Here is a 23789-nt window from a genome sequence, read left to right on the forward strand (position 1 = left end):
ATTCAGCTCATTCATTCACTGAAGGAGCTGCAGTAGGTCTCCAATAATTCATAAATTCCATATGGGACAGGTCAATTTCTTTGTTTGCAGATGTCTATTTGATGTGTGTTTACATCTGGAAGACCACATTGGTTGCTCATCTCCAAAACCTCTATGAGATGTCAATAAGACATTCTGCAGATGTCTTTGAGGGGTTTATGGGTTTATGAAGCGATGCTTTCCAGTTGAAAACCTCTTAAACAGACATCTTGGAGATGTGCTAGCTGGGAACTGTACATTGTCATCCTTGTATTAAATTAATTTGCCAGGTAGAAGATATGTTTTAGGCAGCTTTCTGCTTGTAGGCTATACTCTATTCTAGTAAGGACCATTAACTTAAAGTGAGTCATGAATTGCATTCAGTATTTAAAAGAAAATCGAAGCAGTTCTTTATTGACGACACTTGTAAAACTGCCTCTGTGAAATGGTGTTTGTAAACATGTGGAGCAGCACGTGACCGATCCCTCCTCCGAGCATGCGCAGTGTGACTCAAATCCCAATTGAGTCTGCTTCTGTTGTGTCTTCGAGACTCTGCGAGGTAAGTAGGTCATCGTTTATATTCATCAAACTTTGTATTTATTCATGTTATTTCGCACGAACTGTCGGTTTGATATAATGTTAGCGTGCGAAGGCTGTAAGTGATATAATTTGCGGCTGAATGCAAAATATTTACTTCAGTTTACTTTTAGTGGTAAGTGGAAACCATTAAAGTATTATAATAACTGTATGTGGTTGTATTGATGGGGTCGCGTGCAACCACCACCAGTCTGTCTGTCTGTCTGTGTTGCTTGCTCCTCGCCACGATTTGACTAATACAGTCCTGATGTATTCTTGACATTTGTGCTTTTTGTACATGTTAGTACATGCAATGGCAGTTGTGGCTGGCGTTTGTATTGAATCTAGGTCAATGTTTTCATATGCTTCCTGGTTCTGGATTGTTTGTGTTTGTAAAACATTGCATGCATGTTAATGTACAATGTACTTCATACTGGTCGAGTGAACCAGATCTCATATATTCAGGGAGGTGAACTTGCACACTGTGTGTATATACTCAGTCAACGCAACACAAACCTAGTTGGCACAGGTGAAACTGTCTCAGTGTTTCCTACGGGATATTGTTGTTCTGGTCCGCGGCACCGAATTTGGCCTGTAATGCCTTCTATACTCAACACGACATTCAAAGATGTCGGATTGTGGTACCGTTCTCTGTGCTACTGTGTCTGTCTTGTCATTGAAGTCGTAACGTTTTCAAATGACATGATGAATCGGCGACAGGGGTGAAAACATTTCACTATTGACGAATCCCTGATGACTCTGCCTGGACTCCAAATGTTGTTTCACTACAGAGTACACGCGAGAAGTGATACGAAAACAAGTGCATGATTATATGTTGTGCATTTCAGAATATGATGTGTATGTTTTTATATCTGGACGTGTCTGCGATTCCAATTCGTGCAATGTAAAATATGTATGACTGAATTCAACTGCAGCGTTGACCTACAGCCAATGAGAGAGCAAGAAACGGGGCACTGGAAGTTTCAGTGGGAGGAGTCCTGATGCACCTGCAACAGAACATCAACTAGCATGACTGCTGTATCAAGAGTCTCATTGGACCGAAGAAATGAAGGAAAGATTAGTGGAACATTGGCAGGAGCACCAGTGACTATTTTATGTTTCATCTGAACTGTAGCACAACCGGGTGGAGAAAGAGAAGAGTTGGAGAGAAGTTGACAATTCTCTTACACAATCAGGTCAGCAAATAGGTCGATTTTTCAGTTGGAGGTACTTTTTCTTATTGTAACCAATAAAAGATATGATTAAAAACATACATATCATATTCTGAAATGCATAAAATATGATCATGCTTTTGTTTTCTTATCTCGTATGACTTCTCGCATTTAATCTGTTGTGAAACATAATTTGGAGTCCAGGCAGAGTCGTTGGAGATTCGTCAATAGTGAAATGTTTTGAAATGTTTTCACCCCTGTCGCCAATTCCTTGTGTAATTTGAAAACTCTACGACTTCCATGACATGACAGACAGTTGTGTAATATGAACGGTACCACAATCCGACATCTTTGAATGTCATGCAGTGTATAGGAGGCATAAGTCTGCACAGTTGCGCTGACTGCCCTGTGCTGACTGCTACTCGCAAAAACATTGGCAAAAAATTTATTCAAGCTAGAATTGCTCCGATTGTGGGAAAATTCCTTAATAGGAAATGTATGAAGTGTTTTGAAATGTTTTCACCCCTAATTGTGTAGCTACAAAAAAGTTGACTGTTTTAATTCAGATGTTTTATGCCCATATAGTATAGTATGCCCATGGTTATATAGAAAACAAAACTTGTAGTCCATTATAACATCTACAAAGACAGCATCCATGCTTTTAATATGGAACTAGGCAAAGCTAGACAGACTTTCTTCTCGAATATTATAAACAGCAACTTAAACAACACACGCACTCTTTTTGCGACTGTAGAGAGGCTGACAAACCCTCCAAGCCAGATTCCCAGAGAAATGCTCTCAGTTACTATGTCTGATTTCAAAGAAATTGATGGCAAAATTTTGGAAGAAACCGTACAGCACCTTAAAACATCAACCTGCGCCCTTGATACACTTCCCACATCTTTTTTCAAAAGTGTGTTCAACTGTTTAGAAGCAGATCTCCTAGAAGTGATAAACTCTTCACTTCTCTCTGGGAGTTTTCCAAACTCCCTAAAAACTGCAGTTGTCAAGCCCCTCTTGAAAAAGAGCAATCTGGATAAGACCATATTAAGCAACTATAGACCGATCTCAAATCTTCCTTTCATAGGCAAGATCATTGAAAAAGTTGTCTTCAATCAGCTGAACAAATTATTGAACTCAAATGGATACTTTGACAATTTTCAATTTGGTTTCCGATCGCATCACAGCACAGAGACAGCGCTCATAAAGATAATAAACGATATTCGCTTAAATACTGATACAGGCAACTTATCAGTACTGGTACTACTCGACCTCAGTGCTGCATTTGACACTGTCGATCACAACATACTTCTTGACAGGCTGGAAAACTGGGTGGGGCTTTCTGGGATGGTCCTAAAATGGTTCAAGTCATACTTAGAAGGGAGAGGTTATTATGTGAGTATAGGAGACCATAAATCTGAGTGGACGTCCATGACATGCAGAGTCCCTCAAGGCTCAATTCTTGCGCCACTCCTGTTCAACCTGTATATGCTCCCAATGAGCCAAATAATGAGAAAGAACCAAATTGCTTACCACAGCTATGCAGACGACACACAGATCTACTTAGCCCTATCACCTAACGATTACAGCCCCATTGACTCCCTGTGCCAATGCATTGATGAAGTAAACAGTTGGATGTGCCAAAACGTTCTTCAGTTAAACAAAGACAAAACTGAAGTCATTGCGTTTGGAAACAAAGATTAAGTTCTCAAGGTGAATGTATACCTTGACGCTAGGGGTCAAACAACTAAAATCAAGTCAGGAATCTTGGTGTGTCTCTAGAGTCAGACCTTAGTTTCAGTAGTCATGTCAAAACAATAACTAAATCAGCATACTATCATCTGAAAAATATTGCAAGAATTAGATGCTTTGTTTCCAGTCAAGACCTAGAGAAACTTGTGCATGCTTTCATCACCAGCAGGGTGGATTATTGTAATGGACTCCTCACTGGCCTTCCCAAAAGACCATAAGACAGTTGCAGCTCATACAGAACGCTGCTGCCAGGATTCTGAGCAGAACCAGAAAATATGAACATATCACACCAGTCCTCAGGTCTTTACACTGGCTCCCAGTTACATTTAGGATTGATTTTAAAGTATTATTACTGGTATATAAATCACTCAATGGGCTAGGACCTCAATATATTGCAGATATGCTCACTGAATATAAACCCAACAGATCACTCAGATCATTAGGATCACATCAGCTAGAAATAGCAAGGGTTCACTCTAAGCAAGGAGAGTCTGCTTTAGCTATTATGCCAGCCGCAGCTGGAACCAGCTTCCAGAAGAGATCAGATGTGCTCCTACAATAGTCACATTCAAATCCAGACTCAAAACACATCTGTTTAGCTGTGCATTTACTGAATGAGCACTGTGCCACTGTGTGTCCGACTGTTTGTACTGTATTTTATTTTATTTTATATTCTAAACTGTTTCAATTATTCTTATTTTTTTATTCTTATTTTAATCTCTTCTATGTAAAGCACTTTGAATTACCATTGTGTATGAAATGTGCTATATAAATAAACTTGCCTTGCCTTACTCTTTACCTTCATTGTTCTAATGATATATTTGTAAGATTGTCGCATCGAGAGAACATGGCACAATGACGAGAAATGCCACAACAAAAGTCAACTAATGATAACAAATAATCTCGCAATTGCCTGACAAACTCATAACTGTGATTTTATATTGCAAATTCTGAAGTAGAAATAGAAAAATAGTTTTGACTTTATAATTTCAACTTTATAAATGATCACTTGCGAGTTTATCCGGCTATTGCAAGTTATAAAGTCAAAATTGTGAGAAGTAGTTGCAATTCTGAGTTTTTATCACACAGTTGCCAGTTTATATCACGCAATTGCTACTATATATCTTGCAATTTCGAGTTTATTTCTCGAAATTGTGACTTTATACAGTGCATTCAGATCCCTTCATTTTCTTTCACATTTTGGTATATTGCAGCTCATGCTAAAATGCTTTATTTTGTTCACAAAAACCTACAATCCATAACCCTCAATGACAAAGCAAAAAAAAAAAAAAAAACGTGATAACCTTACAAATGCAATAAAAAGAAAAAACTGAAATATAACATTGACATATGTATTCAGACCCTTTGCTATGACACTTTAAATTTAGCTCAGGATCATCCCATTCCCTTTTATTGGAGTCCACCAGTGGCAAATTTATTTGATTGGACATGAGTTGGAAAGGCACACCTGCCTATATAAGGTCTCATAGCTGAAAATGCATATCAGAGCAAAAACCAAAGAAATGGCCTGCAGAGCACAGAGACATGATTGTGTTGAGGCACATATGTGGAGAAGGCTAAAAAATTTTTTTGGCTGCATTGAAGGTTCCCAAGAGCACAGTGGAGCATGCTCTGCAGAGACATGAAAATGGCTGTCTACAGATGGTCACCATCCAACCCGGCAGAGTTTGAGAGGATCTGCAGAAAATCCCTAAATCCAGGTGTGCAAAGCTTGTGGCATCATACCCCAAAAGGCTGCAATCGCTGCCAAAGGTGCTTCAACTAAGTACAGAGTCTTACGTCACAATGTGATATTTCAGTTCCCTATCGAGAGGTCTCTCCTATTGCGGAAGTAGCTTACGCTATGGGAAAACTCAGTATCTCGAGAAATATTGAAGTCTTTATGTAAAACGCATTGCAGCGGCACAGCAGACAGCAATGAGCGAGGCAGCTCGGTCATTGGCTGTGCTGCAGCAACTTGCTCGAACCAATGACGGGGGCGACTCTGAACGCGCGACCAATGGGCGCGTGCTTCGCGCTCGCGCGCTCAGAGCCCGCCAAGATGGGCGTGGCTAAGGGCTATATATTAGGGGCCCCGTCATGAGAGTTCTTTAGATTTAATCTCCTTCAGCAAAGACCTTGTCTTCGCTGGATTCTCCGGATTGTTGGAGTCTTTCGCCCGCCGTCGAAAAGCCTACAGCAGGACCGCTAAGAGGACGCCGGCATCTTCAGCCGCCTTCGAAGCCTTCTGCTACGCCATCCGGCGCGCAGCGCTATATCATTTACTGCAAGCGCTCGCCCCTGTGACGCTTTTGATTAGTAAAAGAGCAATTTTTTTCAAGGCGTTGTTGCAAATGCCTTCAGCCTGCGCCTCGTGCAGAGGCCCTCTTCCTGATGGGGATCGTCACATCATTTGCACTCGCTGCCTGGGACCGGACCACGCAGAAGCTGCTCTCATTCAGGGCGGATGCCCGAATGTGACTCCCTGGGCCTCGCCGAGCGCGCTTCGCTTTGCCGCTTTCGCCGCAATCGAGCCTGCTTCCACCGTGCTGCCGCCCCTCCGTTCGAGCTGCGCAAGGAAAAGCGCCGCTCACAGAGGCTGCCAGAGCACGTAGACTTCGGTGACGTCCACGCCGGCCCAGTCCCCGCATGCTTCACTGCTGCCTGAGATCTCCCCGCCGCCAGTCCATTTTATGAAGACGGACCAGCACCCCTCCAGCAGAGCGGTGGGTCTCGTCTCGTTCGGCGCGTCAGGGGACAACGATGAAAAGGATGACAGCCTCTCTATTGATGCTGCATCCGACGACTGGCCGGGCTCGAGTTTCGACCCCGCGACATCGACATCAGCGGACACGGGCACGGGCACCAGCATGGACTCTGAGATCGTCCGCATCCTGTCCAAAGCCGTAGAAGACCTCGGGCTCGACTGGTCTTCTCCGGAAGAACTCCGCCAGCAGCCGGCTGGGCGAGTGGTTCCTGCAGAGCGCCGGCAGGCCCTCGACAGAGACCCCTCCTTTCTTCCCGAAGTGCACAACGAACTCCAAAGTCGTGGAAAGCCCCACACTCTGCTCGCCTGAAGCCTTCTTTTTCTTCCTCGCTCTCCTCAGTGGGCCGGCGCAAGAGAAAGAGGCTACGAGGAACTCCGCCCCTCGAGGAGGCTGTGGCCAACCATCTGTGCCCACCCTCCACGCCCGGATGGAAAGCCAAAGCTTCTCATCCCTCGAAGCCCTGCAGATCCACCTCAGCTCTCGCCGGTCGGCGCATACGCCGCCCGCCAAGCTGCATCAGCGCTTCATTCAATGGCGGTTTTACAAGTTTACCAGGCCAAACTTCTCCGCACCATGGGCGAGTCTGGACCTGAACCTGAAGCTTTCAAGGACCTGCGCGAGCGCCACTGGCGTAGCCCTGCGAGCCACGAAGGCCACCGCCCAATCCATCGGCCGGGCCATGGCTAATTTGACTGTCCTTGAGCGCCATCTGTGGCTGGCGCTTAACGGAGATGAAGGGCGTGGATAAGGCGCCATTCCTTGACGCGCCTATCGCTCCAAGCGGCCTGTTCGGATCAGCGGTAAAGAATTCAGCTGAGCGCTTCACTGAGGCCGGAAGGATTACGCAAGCTATCGTCACTTCCTGCCCAAGCGCTCCAGCTCGTCTCACCAGAGACCGCCTCAGCAGCAGCAGTGAGCCAGGGCGGCCCCTCCCGTCTCCCAAAAGCCGAAGAGCAGACCTGAAGCGGACGCTCGGCGCCGCTCGCGTTCGCTGGCGAAGAAAGCCGCCTGAGCAACGAGGTCCTCGGCCCAAGATCGTGCTGAACCGGAGCCTCTTAAGTCTTCCTAGCAATAGGAAGAAAAAGAGAGTACGTGTCTCGCAAAGGCGGACCACTCTCTCTAAAACATGTAAAACATTACCCAGTCCCCTTACAGGCGGTTGGAAATGTCTGTACAGCAGTCAATGGGCCAGTCACAGAACTTCGCTCACCTGCAATCAAGCGCCCGTTTTAACGGCGACACACAGAAATCACGAAAAGAGTCATTTTCTGCCTGTGTCACTAAGGGTTCACATGTCCACACTAAAGTGCGCATTCCCACATACCAATACTGTCCAAACAGTGCCAAATACTTCCCAAGCTCAGGCTGGACATCCAATAAATGTAGATCGTGTGCCTATTGTCATGTATGCACCACTACACACAAGCACTGTTCCCACAGTTATAAACACTTCCCCAGTAAAAGCAGGAAATACTATAAAGGTAGCGCGTGTGCCTGCTGTCCTGCATGCACCCCTACACACACTGTATGCATAGCCAAAAAACCCCCGCCGCGAGCGGAAGACTTTATGAAAGTGGTGCGCGTGCCTACTGCAGTATATGCACCCCCACCCATAAGTGCTGCCCATACAGTTTCAAACAGTTCTCTGTCTCATGCCGCAAACATCACAGATGCGATGCGCGAGCCAAGAGACGCCCCGCTAAAAGCGGGAAGCTTTATGAATGTGGCGCGCGTGCCTATTACGATGTATGCACCCCCACCCGAAAACTCTGTTCATACAGTTTCAAGCATTTCTCCGACTCATGGTGCAAGCATTTCGGAGATAGCGCACATGCCTGTACTCTCACACGCACCTCTGCACTCGGCACTCAATACGGCTGCTCAGCGCGCACCTGCGCCTCTGAGAGCTGTAAACTCAGTGTTAGCACAAGGCAATCTGCCGGTGGGGCCCATACGTCACAGCGACATGCCCCCAGCCAGCATTCAGCCCATATCTGTGCGAGCAAAAGCCTGAGAAAAAATCCCCGACATTTCGAAATGGGTTTTGAACATAATAAAACACGGTTACTCACTTCAATTCGCTCGCAGACCACCCCGCTTTTCAGCGGTGGTCGAGACGAAAGTGAGGAAAGATGTGTCACATGTTCTACGCACGGAGGTGCTCAAACTGATAGAGAAGGGCGCTATAGAAACTGTTCCTCCCTGTATGAGCGAGGCGGGTTTTTACAGCTGCTATTTTCTCGTCCGAAAAGGGCGGTGGCCTCCGCCCCATCCTAGATCTCAGACATCTGAACAAAGCTTTAATGATTAGCTCGTTCAGAATGTTAACAACCAAACATATCCTTGCGCAAGTTACGCCGGGGATTGGTTTCTATCAGTGGATTTGAAAGACGCTTACTTTCACATTCCAATAGCGCTTTTTCTGAGATTCAGCTTTAGAGGACAGTCATACCAGTACACAGTACTACCATTCGACCTATCATTGGTCCCCGTACATTCCACGAAATGTATGGACGTGGCACTTTCCCCTGAGACAGCGGGAGTGCGAATACTGAATTACCTCGACGATTGGCTAATCATAGCACAATCAGAGGGTCAGTTAACGACGCACAGATCTTGGATTATCAGCCATCTAGAATGCCTGGGTCTGAGAATCAATTTTGCAAAAGCGTGCTATCCCCAGCCAGAATATCTCTTTTCTGGGAATAGTGCTAGACTCAGTGCAGATGACAGCCGCCTCTCATCAGAGCTGCGCTCTCTATTCGGCGCCTTGCAACATCATTCAGAGCGAGCGCTGCGCCCCGTCAAACGATTTCAAAGAATGCTCGGTCTCATGGCCTCGGCATCAGCGGTACTCCAGCTAGGATTGTTGCACATGCGTCCTCTCCAGCGCTGGCTCAAGAGCCGTGTCCCCACTCCGCAGCGTGGCGCTCGGGCCACTTTTTGATCAGAGCGAATCACGGCTGTATAAAAGCCCTGACGCCCTGGAAAGCCGTCAACTGGTATCAAACCGGCGTGAGTCTGGGCGTAAATACGCGGAGAAAAATTATCACGACAGATGCCTCCAAAATAGGATGGGGGCCCTTTACGAGGGCAGGCCTGTATCCGGCTTTTGGTCAAACCCGAAAAGCGCCTACATATAAACTGTCTGGAAATGAAGCGGTCGCCTTGGCTCTCAGAGCCCTGCTTCCATACCTGAAAAGCGAACACGTCCTGGTCCGAGCGGACAACATGACTGGTAGTTTCAGTATATAAATCGCCAGGGTGGACTCAGGTCGAGCTCCCTGCACTCTATGGCCAGGAGCTCATCTTATGGTCACAACAACACCTGCGCTCGCTGAGTGCAGCGCATGTGCCAGGCCCTGAACCAGGGAGCAGACATGCTGTCCAGAGACAAGGTTCTCCCAGGAGAATGGTCTCTCCACCCCTGACAGTTCAGTGGTTATGGCAAAACTTTGGCGAGGCAGAGGTCGACCTCTTCACCTCCAGGGAAAGCAGCGCAATGCCCCTTTTCTTCTCAAAGAGCGCGGACGCTTCGCCCAAGTCTGGTCGAGCCGCCCCTTGTATGCTTTTCCCCGATCACGATGCTACCTCAGGTCTTCAGTCGGATCAGGGAAGTGAGATGTGCAGTGCTCCTGGTAGCCCCACTCTGGAACAACCAAACGTGGTTTCCAGAACTGATGCAGATAATGCAATCTGCCCCATGGCCGATTCCGTTAAGGCTAGACCTCCTCAGGCAGGCCAACGGGATGATTCTTCATCCCGCCCGATCTGTGGCCCCTCCATGCATGGCCCCTCAGCGGGTTCCCGAGAACCTCCCCAGTGGAGTTTTGAGAACCATCACTGAGGCGCGAGCACCCTCTACGAGGCTTATATGCCCAAAAGTGGAAAGTGTTCAGTGATTGGTGTGATACCAAGAGCTTGAACCCCAAATCGTCGCGAGATACCAAGTGTACTCGCCTTTTTGCAAGAGCTGCTGGAGGCGGGCCGCACGCCCTCCACGCTCAAAGTCTATGTGGCTGCCATAGCGCGTCACACAATCCTGATAAAGGACGTTCATTAGGGAAAAGCGACCTAATCATTCGTTTCCTAAGAGGCTAGGAGGATGAACCCTCCTCGCCCCCTCGGTCTGGGACCTGGCCCACGGTCCTGGGCGCACTCAAGAGTGCCCGTTCGAACCTCTCCGAACCGTGCACCTTAAACAGCTCTCGCTCAAAACTGCGCTCTTGCTGGCTTCGCCTCAGTCAAGAGAGTGGGCGACCTGTACGCGCTGTCATCAAGCTGCTTGCCTGGAATTTGGACCTAACGACTGCAGAGTTGTCCTTAGGCCAAAGCACGGGTATATTCCTAAAGTGCTCTCCACACCCTTCAGAGCACAGGTGATATCTCTGGCAGTGCTATCGTTCCCAGCAGGCAAGCGACGCTAATTTACTCTGCCGGTCAGAGCTCAGAGTATATTTGGAGCGTTCTGCCCTGTTCAGACAGACGGAACAATTATTCGTATGCTTTGGCGGCCGCACTAAATGTCTCGCAGTCTCAAAGCAAAGAATATCGCGCTGGATATTGGATGCTATAGCGCTAGCTTATGAAGCCAAGGGCCTTCAATGCCCCTTAGGCGTCAGAGCTCACTCTACGAGCAGCATGGCCTCCTCGTGGGCTTGGTCGAGTGGGATACCCATTGAAGATATTTGTGCGTCGGCGGGCTGGGCCTCGCCTTCGACATTTATCAGGTTTTATAACCTACAGGTCCCCTCATTGCATTCCAACGTTCTATCAGCCTGACTGTAGAATGGACTGGAGTATGTATATGCTGAGCATTATCTCCTCCCTTATGAGGTCCGTCTCTGACCGACTTAGAGGATTTTTTATGCATATCAGTACATAGAAAAAATGCATTCCAACATTCTATCAGCCTGACTGTAGAATGGACTGGAGTATGTATACGCTGAGCATTATCTCCTCCCTTACAAGGTCCGTCTCTGACTGACTTAAAGGATTTTTTATGCATATCAGTACATAAAAAACTCAGTACATAAGATATGTGCTTGTGTTTGTACTATGAGCACCCCACCATGGACCACCTTGGAAGGCGCTCTATACTATCCCATTATGTAGCTCGCCGTTGGCCGGCTCGTGGAATAATCACTTTGCTTTAAGGCTCAGGCATCTGCCTCTGGCTATATAGAGCGAAGTCAGCACGCACGCCGTTTTGCATGGTGTTCCCATAGCGTAAGCTACTTACGCAATAGGAGAGACCTCTCGATAGGGAACAACTCAGTTACTAACGTAACCTCGGTTCCCTGAGAGGAGGGACCGAGTATTGCGTAAGCTGCCGTGCTGGTGCTTGGTCAGTTCGCTTCAGTCGATTGAACCTAAAGAACTCTCATGACGGGTGCCTAATATATAGCCCTAAGCCACGCCCATCTTGGCGGGCTCAGAGTCGCTCCGTCATTGGTTCAAGCAAGTTGCTGCAGCACAGCCAATGACCGAGCTGCCTCGCTCATTGCTGTCTGCTGTGCAGCTGCAATGCGTTTTACATAAAGACTTCAATATTTCTCGAGAAACAGAGTTTTCCATAGCGTAAGCTACTTACACAATACTCGTTCCCTCCTCTCAGGGAACCGAGGTTACGTAAGTTATCAAAAATCTGTTTGTTGCTTTGTCATTATGGGGTATGGAATGTAGGTTGATGTGAAAAAAATAATTTAAAAGCATTATAGTTTAGCATTATAATTTATGCTGCAACATAAAAAAAAACTTTATGATTACACTGTATCTCACAATTGTGAGATAGAAGTCAGAATTATCTCTTATTTTTTAATTGCGTGGTGGGGACTGGATTTAATAGAAATGCAATATAAAATAGTTTAATATTATGTAAATGTATGAATAAAACTGAAAACAAAAAAAAAACGTATATATTGTAATATTTGCTATATTTTAGGGATGCACCGAAATTTTGGCCTCCGATATATATACCTCCCCGCCCCTCAGTGCTCAGGTTTCACTCTCGATCGATCTAATCATAATCAAGGCGCTGCCAAGCAAAGGCCATATCAGCGGTGTGGAAATGCTATATAATACTAATAAGCAGTACCGCCGCAACCTGTACATATACTACACAGTCTGCATAGGTAACCAACTCCCTAGGAGGGCACCAGAAAGTCCACCGGGTGCCCTTCCTCGCACGTTATACGTTATTCAAGGACCCGAAAGCAGTTGCGGAACAGTCGATCGCTTCACGCTCATATCACGCAAACGCAACAATCCTCTTGACTACTGGGGCATGAACGAAGATCGCTTTCCATTGCTTTCGTGGATTGCACGCAGGTATGCACCAGCACAGAGAGAGAGAGAGAGACTATTCAGTGCAGCATATCATGTATGGAGGACTAAACCTGCATAAATAATAAATGAATAAATGTAATAATCCAAAAATAATAAAGGAATAAATGTCTTGATAAAACAAATATAATTAGTTTTTAATTAAATTTATTCCTGAATTTATTATTGTATGACTTTATTCCTTTATTATTTTCTATATTTATTTTTATTCTTTTTAGCTTTTAATTATTTATTCATTTATTTTGCATATTTTTTTATTTATGTGTTAATTTATTTTTTATATTTATTTATTCCCACATATATTTATTTCCATATTTATATATTCCCATATATATTTATTTATTTATCCGTGTATTTATTTTTACTTTTCTGTGTGCAACATGTAAATGAGGGAGGCGGTCCTTGCGGAGCTCCAGTGCATCATTGGTTAAGAGCTCAATAGTATTATCGGAAGCAGATGGATGTCCCACCTTAACACACCCTGACTCGCCCAGATTTAGAATATGCAGGGCAACGTTTTGCAGAGAGTTTAACAATCCAGGATGTGCTTCTACATTCATACCGGTATACAGCTCTCCTAAAACATCAATCAGCACCTCTACTCTAAATGAAACAGTCATTTGATGCGTGATTATCCACTTCATTCGCATGTCGCGCCACTCTCTAGATATGAAGCGTCAGCTATAGATTTATATACATACATAAACGATCAGGGAAATGAAGCATGGTTGTATCTTTTACAATGAACAATCATAACAACAGAAAACAATATTAGGGATTTGCAGATATCAAAATATGAAGTTATATACACAGAAAACAAAAAGAAAAGGACAAGGTTAAATCATATAATTTATGAAACTTGCTCATTTTGTGGATTTGTTGAAGAAACAGCTCCCCATTTATTTTGTGATTTTAGTATAACCAATAAATCTTGGCTTGACTGAAGCTCTTATGTTTATAGCCCCACAAATAGCTATAGTTTACACGCGATATAGCTATGACCTAGTGTCACATCAAAACAAGTCAAGAGTAATCGAGCACACGCTTCATATAATAAGCCAATGGTAAGCTGGAGCCACCCACATCATTATCATACAAGAGACAGAAATGTAAGAATAAATACAAAAATAAATACATGTGGGAATATTTAAATATAGAAATAAATACATGTGGGAATAAATAAATATAAAAATAAATGAATGCATAAATAAATAATAAATTTTTTTTAAAGAATAAAAATAAAAAGAGAAAATAATAAATAAAGGAAAAAAAAATCATACAAAAATAAATTCAGGAATAACTTTCATTAAAAACAAATTATATTTGTTTTATCAAGACATTTATCCTTTATTTATTTTCTTATTATTACATTTATTTATTTATGTATTTATTTATTATTTTTGCATGTTTAGTCCTCCATACTCATGTTCTTGAGTTGCCAGAAAGCGTTCTTCAAAAGAAACCTGACACTTTTACTTAAAGAGAAAGCAGTCCAATTTGCTGTACTTAGCAATTACATTAAAATTTGTTTAGCCCTGCAAAACTTTGTTCTTCACTTGAGGCTACATCTGTCGTTTAGAGGCCCTCTGCCGTTCTGTGTTCTGTCTGTTGTTATCATTAAAATGACTGTGTAGCATATTTAAACTTTTTGTATTTGAAGGCGCTAGCCTAGAGCTGCTAAGTTCATTACTTGACTGCTGTTTTGCATATCATTAGAGTTTTCTAGAACGTTACATTTATAGGATAATTGGTAAAAAAAATTAAAAACAATCTGTTAAATTTGATTGTTAAAGAACTGAATAAATAATAGTATATTTAATATTGTTATAATATATTTTCTGTCCAATTTTTGTGCTACTTTCAATAAAAGTGTGATCATTTTATTGGATTTGTGTTTGTAGTTTTTCAATTCGGATGAATTAAATTCATTAAGTTAATTAAAAAGTATAATATTAATACAATTATATTTAAAAAAAAAAAAAAAAAAAACTATTTTAAAATAGGTATTAAAAAAAAATTATTTTTCGGTTTTTGGCCAAGCATGCATCCTGAATTTTCGGTTTCGGCCCAGAATTTTCATTTCGGTGCATCACTACTATATATATAATATTATTATATTGGTTTAAGCAGTTGATTGTTGCCCTGGCACTAGATGTGTTGTTTATTTTTTTTATTAAGGAAACTGACCAGTTTTCGCTTATTTGGATTGTTCTGATCATGAGTTATAGGCGAGTTATAGGAGTTATATGCTTGAAATGTTTGCACACTTCACGCAAAAGCAGATGTGAGCTGAAATGCATTGTATTATGAATTGAGCACTGACACATTTCACAATGCAACGATGCGTGAAATCGATCTTGCGTAGCAAAAAGTTAATGTGCTTGCATAGAGTACTGTATGCTTGGGCCTTAATGGCTCACGATGGCTGTTTATTTAGTTTGTTTTTTTTTTCGTTTAAGCTTAGTCTTTTTTACATCTATGTATTGGGTGTTATGCCATTTTCCAACTGGGGCTAACTGCCCCATGTATGATAACTACTATGATTTCTATTTTATTATTATTATTGTACGTACAGTTTAAGTCAGAAGTTTACATACACTTCGGTTGAATCATTAAGACCACATTCCATTTCATAGCAAACTATAGTTTTGGCAAGTCGTTTAGGACATACTTTGTGCATGACACGAGTAATTTTTCCAACAATTGTTTACAGACAGATTGTTACACTTTTAATTGACTATATCACAATTCCAGTGGGTCAGAAGTTTACATACACTAAGTTAACTGTGCCTTTAAGCAGCTTGGAAAATTCCAGAAAATGATGTCACGCCTTTAGGCAATTAGCTTCTGATAGGAGGTGTACTGAATTGGAAGTGTACCTGTGGAGGTCCACAATTTTTTTCCTGAGGTCTTTGGTGATTTCTTTTGATTTTCACATGATGTCAAGCAAAGAGGCACTGGACCTTAAAATACATCCACAAGACTGGTTCATACTTGGGAGCAATTTCCACACGCCTTAAGGTACAACGTTCATCTACAAACAATAGTACGCAAGTATAAACACCATGGGACCACACAGCCATCATATGCTCAGGAAGGAGATGCATTCTGTCTCCTAGTGGTGAACGTAGTTTGGTATATCTACATTATCCATCCATCCATCCATCCATCCATCCATCCATCCATCCATCCATCCATCCATCCATCCATCCATCCATCCATCCATCCATCCATCCATCCATCCATCCATCCATCCATCCATCCATCCATCCATCCATCCATCATCCACAGTAAAACAAGTCCTATATCGACATAACCTGAAAGGCTACTCCGCAAGGAAGAAGTCACTGCTCCAAAACTAGGCCAGACTACAGTTAGCAAGTGCACATGGGGACAAAGATCTTACTATTTTGAAAAATGGTTATTAACTGTTTGCCATAATTACCATCTTTATGTTTGGAGGAAAAAGGGTGAAGCTTGCAAGCCGAAGAACACCATCCCAATGGTGAAGCATGGGGGTGGCAGCATCATGTTGTGGGGGTGCTTTTCTGCAGGAGGGACTGGTGCACTTCACAAAATAGATGCCATCATGAGGAAGGAAAATGATGTGGTTACATTGAAGCATCATCTCAACATCAGCCAGGAAGTTAAAGCTCGGTCGCAAATGGGACTTCCGAAAGGACAATGATCCCAAACATAACTCCAAAGTTGTGGCAAAATGGCTTAAGCACAACAAAGTCAAGGTATTGGAGTGGCCATCACAAAGTCCTGACCTCAGTCCAATAGAAAATGTGTGGGCAGAACTGAAAAAGCGTGTGTGAGCAAGGAGGCCTACGAACCTGATTCAGTTACACCAGTTCTGTCTGGAGGAACGAGCCAAAATTCCAGCAATTTATTGTGAGAAGCTTGTACAAGGGTACTGAAAATGTTTGACTCAAGTTAAATAATTTAAAGGCAATGCTGCCAAATAATAACAAAGTTTATGTAAACTTCTAATCCACTGGAATGTGATGAAAGAGATAAAAGCTGAAATAACTAATTCTCTACTAATATTCTGTTATTTAATATTCCTAAAACGAAGTAGTGATCCTAACTGACCTAAGACAGGGACTGTTTTCTGCTATTTAAATGTCAGGAATTGTGAAAGTTTAAATGTATTTGGCTAAGGTTTATGTAAACTTCGGACTTCAACTGCACATATATGGATTCTATTGTGCTCTGTCCGGCCGTCTTTTGAGTGCAAGAGTGCATCATCTGTGGAAGACTGTGCTGCTCTTGTTGGGTTTACACCATGGCAAAAGGTGCCTGAAATTGTTTGTGGCAGGGCTACTCAACATTACAGGCTACATATGGTTAGGATTAGGAATGGGGGCAGGGTTAGGGCACCTTTGATGGGCTTGGTTTGACGAGGCATGTTGCCTTCACAGCTGGAGTTGCACTGACTGCCCCCTACTGCCACATATTTGTGACAACATCAATGTAGTAAATCATGCTTGAATTGCTCCAATGGTAGGAATGTTCATTATTTGGAATTTACTTAAGGGTCGGGGGCATAATTAATTGCATTTATTTTTTTCTTCATATAATTAATGGCACCAAATGAATGAGTCAAATCACCAGCCCTACCACTAATATATTAAGATTTAATGGGGACATGAATGTACTGCATAAGTAGGAATGATCAGTTTATGATTTATGGTTTAATTTTAAAATCTGTATTGTTGACTTTAAGAGATTTTTGATTGACTGCTGCTGGTCACGGTGACATCTGGCACAATGGCTCTCATCTCTATTGAGGATCTTGATGGCTTGAGTGATGAGCAGGTGGATGATGACATCACCGACAGCACTGAGCCAATGGATGAAGAGGAGCAGGACAGAATTTTTGCCCATTGGCAGGTGGTCGGACGGACACATCACGTGTCTGTCCCAAGAGGTATACCTGTAAATGCATAATCCATGTTCAATGCACGTTTCACATCACTACTAAAATAAATGCACAGACAATGTCTGTAAACAGCCAATTTCAGATCAGTAGTGAATTGATTTTTGTTGTTGTACATTGAAGAGATGAGTGGACCAATTCAGGAGATGACGAGAAGGAACACCGAACGAGAACAAGTGCCCTCCGTCACGGTCTCCAAACATGAGAAGGTACACTCAGTCCACGCCTGGGTCCAAAATGAACACTAATGTGCAGGTGAATTAAACCTCACATTAAGCTACTCAAATTAATATTTTAGGAACAAAATCACAGTGGGTCTTTATGTACAGAAAGACAAAAACTGTGATAATACTATACATAATATCAGTTATATGGACAAATATATTTTTGGTGGGACATGTACTGTATGAAATACATGTTTCATGGCCAATACGAAATATTTTTGGTCAGCAAATTTCCTCGATCTCAATTGTGGTCCCTGAATGTACAAATTACAACCAGCTTACATTTGAGTTACCGTTTTGCAAGTTTAAAAATGAGTGTGTGTTTGTGTAGCTCGGTGAGGTGTTGTATGAGGAGCGAATGTATCCTCCAGGAAAATGGGCATGTATCAGTAAATGCGAGGAGCTGTATGAGCAAAGCATCTCTAATAGCTTCATGAAACTCATGCGCTTCATCTGCAAAGAGAATTCAACAGGTAAACGCACATACATGCATACCTACAGCTCGCTTGCAAGACATGTCAAACCCGTTTTTACAAATTCTAGATGTTAAATTAATAATCAAGTTGTTTGACATTTTGTTGTGGTTTGGACTAGGCTGGAGTGCTTTAGTTGTTATCAATGATGATTCTCATTACCGTAACACTAGGACTGGGTATTGATACAGATTTTATAGATTTGACTCAGATTTGGATTCATTATTGGTTCATATGAGGGTATTTCATATTATAATATAAATTTTGCTTACATTTGAAAGAAATTCTCACCCAGCTAATGCTGTTAATACAAGGACCTTCTAACTAGGTACATTATAAAAATACATTTTACAAATTATATTTTATTTGTTTTTCATCCTTTTGGTCACATTTTAGATTATTAAAAATGTAAAAATCCTTATTTTCCATTAATCTGATATTATATTGTATATATCATATGTTACATGCTTATTGTGTAATGCATACATTATACTATTTATAAATATTGACATTAATTTGATGAACACATGCTAAAAACCGATACTGTCTCTTTAAGAAAACTGGCAGTTCTGTAAATGAGCACATATTAAAGGAATATTCCAGGTTCAGTACAAGTTAAGCTCAATCGACAGCATTTTTGGAATAATAGTGATTACCACAAACATTAATTTCGACTGGTTCATCCTTCAAAAAAATCTAAAATTGAGGTTACACTGAGTCACTTACAATGGAAGTGAATGGGGCCACTTTTTGGAGGGTTTGAAGGCAGAAATGTGAAGCATATAATTTTATAAAAGCACTTTCATGAATTCTTCTGTTAAATCTCAAGTATTATTTGAGCTGTAAAGTTGTTTAAATGGCATTTTTACAGTCAATTTATGGTAATTAGCTAGAACTTTACACTGAAAATGTTAGTTAGTGATTTTATCACACTGAAATCATGTTTACACACATTGTTTATGTCTTGTGGTTATACTTTTGAAACAGTGAGCATTTAAATGTTAAAAATGTTTTTGTAATTACAATATGATTGTTTTGTCCTTTTTCTGGCTCTGTTTCTGCAGGACGGTACTTGGGCATGTCTGTGCCCATTGTGAATGAGATTAAGATCTCAGAGGATGGCAGTAAATTTATGAAGGATGTGGTGACAGCATATTATCTGCCTGCTGAGTTCCAAACCAGTCCACCAGAACCCACCGATCCAGATATCACCATCATCCACTGGGACACCATCAGAGTCATTGCCAGGTATACAAGCACCCCACCTGTCAAGACTCCTAGTAGTTGATTTCATATAATTATTAAAAATTTGAATATATTTCAATTAATTGAATTAGATTATAAATGTAGTCAGTGATGTACACATGTTAAAATGATAGCACTGCAAAACGAACATGGCGAGAGGGTCCTGGGTAGCTCAACGAGTATTGACGCTGACTATCACACATGGAGTTACGGTGTTATAGTTTGAATCCAGGGCGTGCTGAGTGATTCCAGTCAAGCTTCCTATGCAACCAAATTGGCCCGGTTACTAGGAAGGGTAGAGTCACGTTGGGTTAACCTCCTTGTGGTCGGTATAATGTGGTTCTCGCTCTCGATGGGGTGCGTGGTGAGTTGTGCATGGATGCCTCGGAGAATAGCGTGAAGCCTCCACACACGCTATGTAACACGCTCAACAAGCCACAAGATAAGATGCAAGGATTGACGTCTCAGACGGGGAGGCAACTGAGATTCGCCTCCGCCACCCGGATTGAGGTGAATCACTACGCCACCACGAGGACTTAAGAGCGAATTGGGAATTCCAAATTGGGGAGAAATATCAACAACAATAATAAAAACAACAAGGCGAAAAGAAAGTGTTCAAGATCTGATAATCTGCCGTTGAATTCGTGATATGTGCAAAAGTGATTAAAAGTCCTTGTTGTAGCTCCTCTAGGGTTCGTTTTACTGGGAAATGTGCAAAAAGGTTGATAAATTGCACCTGAAAATTAATTCCAGGTGACATATGTGGCCCCTAAATCAAATATTTTTCTATTCCTGTAATTTATAGACCTATACACATTCTAAATGTTGGTTATAATTAACCACTTCTTTGTTTCTTTCTAGGGTTTTTTATGGAACCACAACGGAGGAGACCATTTCTCGCCAGATTAGCATCCTTTCAGAGCTTATTGGGAACTCTGAGGATGTTCACCACGACCGCTACATGGTGGCCACTTATGAGAACCCTAGCGTGCCCCAACGTCGAAATGAGATCTGGTTCATTCGTCGCGGCCCGTAAGAACGTTTCAGAACACGCCTGTTTACGAGTTTGCTTAATGCCTCCAAATGAAGGGGAGGGGCCAGTCACAATCAAACCCCACTTTATCCTTTTTATCGTTGTGTGTGTACTGTTATGCAAAGCTTTTGTTTTGATCAATGAATAGAGAAACTTCATTTCGAAATAGAATATATATATAGATTATACCATTTAAATACACACTGTATATAGCCTTCTGTTGATATCAAAGTGAACATGTGGACTGACAGGTTTTCATAAGAAATATCAGTGAATTAACTTCGGTCTGGAAATGTTTTTAGCAAGGATAGTAAAAAAAAAAGGAAGATTTGCGCTAGTGGGGTTGATGTTTTATTCTTGATTTAAATGGGATCTATGTACACTACTTGAATTGCCTGTTATTTTCTTTCTTTTCTTTTTTTTTTTAGATAATGCCATATCTGGGTTTTCCATAGTCTTCTAATATGGCATTGTCAAATTATTCCATGTACTATTTGCACGATTGAACTGTACAAATCCCACATTGTCCATTATAGCATGATATTTGCAGTATATGTTGATGAAAATGGCTCGAATTTAAGTGTGAAAACAGATATTTGTGCCATTTCAACAAAATCACATTTTCTTTATCAGATTATTGTATTGTTTTTCTGTTAAAATATCTAAACGAACTTAAAACTAGAAATATTTGCTTGAGAAACAAAATTGCCTTGTTTCCAGAGATCTCGTTGAATTACATAAATTTTTCTTATGCAATTGGAAAATAGTTTTTATTTATGGGGGAAATGCATCCAAGGCTCTCATGCCACTTTTCCACTGTACCTTACGGTTCGACTCACCTCAACTCGACTCGTTTTACTTTTCTGAGCTTCATTTCCACTGCAGTTTAGTGCCCCTCAACGTGGGTGTGATTATAGGCTGATCGTCATATTTGTGTCACCTCTACTGCCGTGATATCATTTTAAACATGACATAAACTGACCAAAACAATAACACGACCGCTAGCTGTTAGCTACTAGCTCATTGTGCTGCATAAAGCAGTTGTTGCATGGTGATGTTACACAGTTAAATTGGCCTGGTTGTTTTAGAAGCTTTCCAGTAGCTGGTCAAGCAGAGTATAGAGTTAACGTAACAAACCATCCTCCAGTCCAGGGCACTCTCCCTCCCATTGCTCGCTGGTTTAGATAGCATCCATTTGGTCAAACCACTTCCACTTTTCCTTGATGGTTCTGTAGACACTTAAGTTTATTTAAATTTTCCCTGCACTGTTGGTAGGTCCGGTGGTAGCCGTGTGTGGCCAACAGCTGATACACTTCCTGAGAGACTTTTTTGTTTTGCTCGTCGCTAACGAGTTTACGCTCTGCACCTCGTTTATTGACCATGGTGTAGTTTTGCGCACAGCCATTTATTTTTTCACAATTTGAAAGTCACGTGAACAAATGATACTGTTATCACTGTTACTAAAACTTTAAAACTAGCAGTTTGATGTTGCATGTTGGAAATCCAGTGATGCTGGTAGTGACAATTCTCCCTGACCAATCAGTGGTTTGCAGGATTTTTACATCTCATTTAGTATCGTCTCGGCTCGCTTGGAACCTCGACCGAGGTTGTACAAAAAAAAAGTATCAGGTACTAACCACAGTGGAAAACCCCCAAAAAGCGAGCAGAGTCAAGTTGTGCCGTGCAATGGAAAAGCCCCATTAGTCTCCAGTAATATAATTGTTTATGGCTTAATTATTTTATTAGGCCATAAACATGAAAAAGCTGATGCGTATTGACAGACTAAGATCTGGATTTACACCTAAAAAAGAAAAATCTATTTGCAAATGGGGTAAATTAACTTAATTCTAGACATTCTCTGAATACAAGGATTTAATATCTTTCGCAGTTTTGTTTTGAGTACATTTATCTTACACATTGTTAAAGTCAGAAATACTGAGTACGATAATACTTTTATTTTGCATTGTATGTTTTGCAGTTGGTAACATGGACAAATGTCTCCATATTTGATATATATTTTAAAGTTACTCATTTAAATTGTGATTTGGAAGTCTTGTGAAATATATTTTTGCTGTATTTAATAGGCCATCAAGCCATTTGTAACTCATACTGTATAGATTTTTGTAGATTCTCAAATGCAGAAACTAAAATGTTTTTATCATATGGGCCAGTTAAGTTATTATTTTGGTAAAGTATTAAAGTTTAAAGCAGTGTGGACAATATTAACGCAGCATGGTTTCTCACGGGTATGCTGTTGATTTTGCATTTACACGTTTAATTGTATTTAGACATTTTCAAATGATTGGGACCACTTGATTTTATCTGGGAGATGAAAAAGCCCTTGTTCCTGTCTTCAGTTGATCAGGATAAACTTCTCTTTGCAGTAATATTTTATCTGATTTAATAACTACAATATTGGTCTATTGGACGCAACTGCATTAACAATTATCAATGTATTTTGTTGTTGTGTTTTACCTGATATTGTCTGATAAGATTGTGAAACATCTGAGGAAAGTATTTTTTTTAAACAGCATAACTATTGAAAGCATTGATATTAATATAGTTTCACATGTTTCTTCTGGTTTTTTGTCAAATTAAAAGTTTAGATTGTAATTGTGTATTCATTTGCACGAGTACGTTGATCATTTTAAACGTACTCCCGCTTTCTAAAATAACAGTACTGCTGTTAATAAAAAATATGCTTTATTTGAGAGCAATCTGCATAGAAGTAGAATAGCTTGCTTTACAGAAATAAAAATAAAGGTTAAAGTTAAAGGATGAATTTAGCAATAAATTGAAGAATGAATTGCAAAAAAAAAGAAATTCAAACAGGCTTCCCGAATACTCCCTTACTTCCAGTTGTCTCTGCATATTATGCTGAGATAGAAAATATTTCATTAAAATAAATTCACATTATTTCATAATGTAACAATTTTGGGGGTTCACTGTATAATTACAGCATGAAAGCTAAGACAGAATCTCTAATGGAAGCAAAATTGACATTATAACAAAATGAACCAAAATCATATCAGATTTTTCTGCCAGCCAAAAGAAGCTAAAGCATGCAGCAACTCTGCATTTACAGTATGTCTGTTTTTGAACTAATGGCATTTCATTCGTTCAGTGTTTTGAATTTATCTTAAGCAGTGGGTAGATTACATCTGAATTGTAATCTGGTATTGATTACAAATTACATGACTAAAATTGCAATCAGTATTGTAATCTCTTTGATTACATT

The 23789-nt window shown here is 41.4% G+C and overlaps 1 protein-coding gene across 2 annotated transcripts; it reads left to right on the forward strand.

The window, feature by feature from the left end:
• The first annotated feature begins 527 nt into the window (after positions 1–527).
• soul4 (heme-binding protein soul4) lies at positions 528–23325 on the forward strand. Of its 2 annotated transcripts, none has more exons than XM_052122131.1 (6): positions 528–577; positions 17364–17567; positions 17700–17785; positions 18132–18273; positions 19338–19521; positions 20380–23324. In XM_052122131.1, the coding sequence occupies exons 2-6, from the start codon at positions 17408–17410 to the stop codon at positions 20552–20554; spliced, it is 747 nt and encodes a 248-aa protein (XP_051978091.1). In that variant the 5' UTR covers positions 528–577; positions 17364–17407; the 3' UTR covers positions 20555–23324. The 2 variants fall into 2 exon arrangements, with proteins under 2 accessions (XP_051978091.1, XP_051978093.1); XM_052122133.1 differs by lacking the exon at positions 528–577 and adding an exon at positions 5124–5239 and having other exon boundaries at positions 20380–23325.
• Positions 23326–23789: the final 464 nt, after the last annotated feature.

Source organism: Xyrauchen texanus, chromosome 48 (genome assembly GCF_025860055.1).
Source record: "Xyrauchen texanus isolate HMW12.3.18 chromosome 48, RBS_HiC_50CHRs, whole genome shotgun sequence".
Lineage (NCBI taxonomy): Eukaryota > Metazoa > Chordata > Actinopteri > Cypriniformes > Catostomidae > Xyrauchen > Xyrauchen texanus.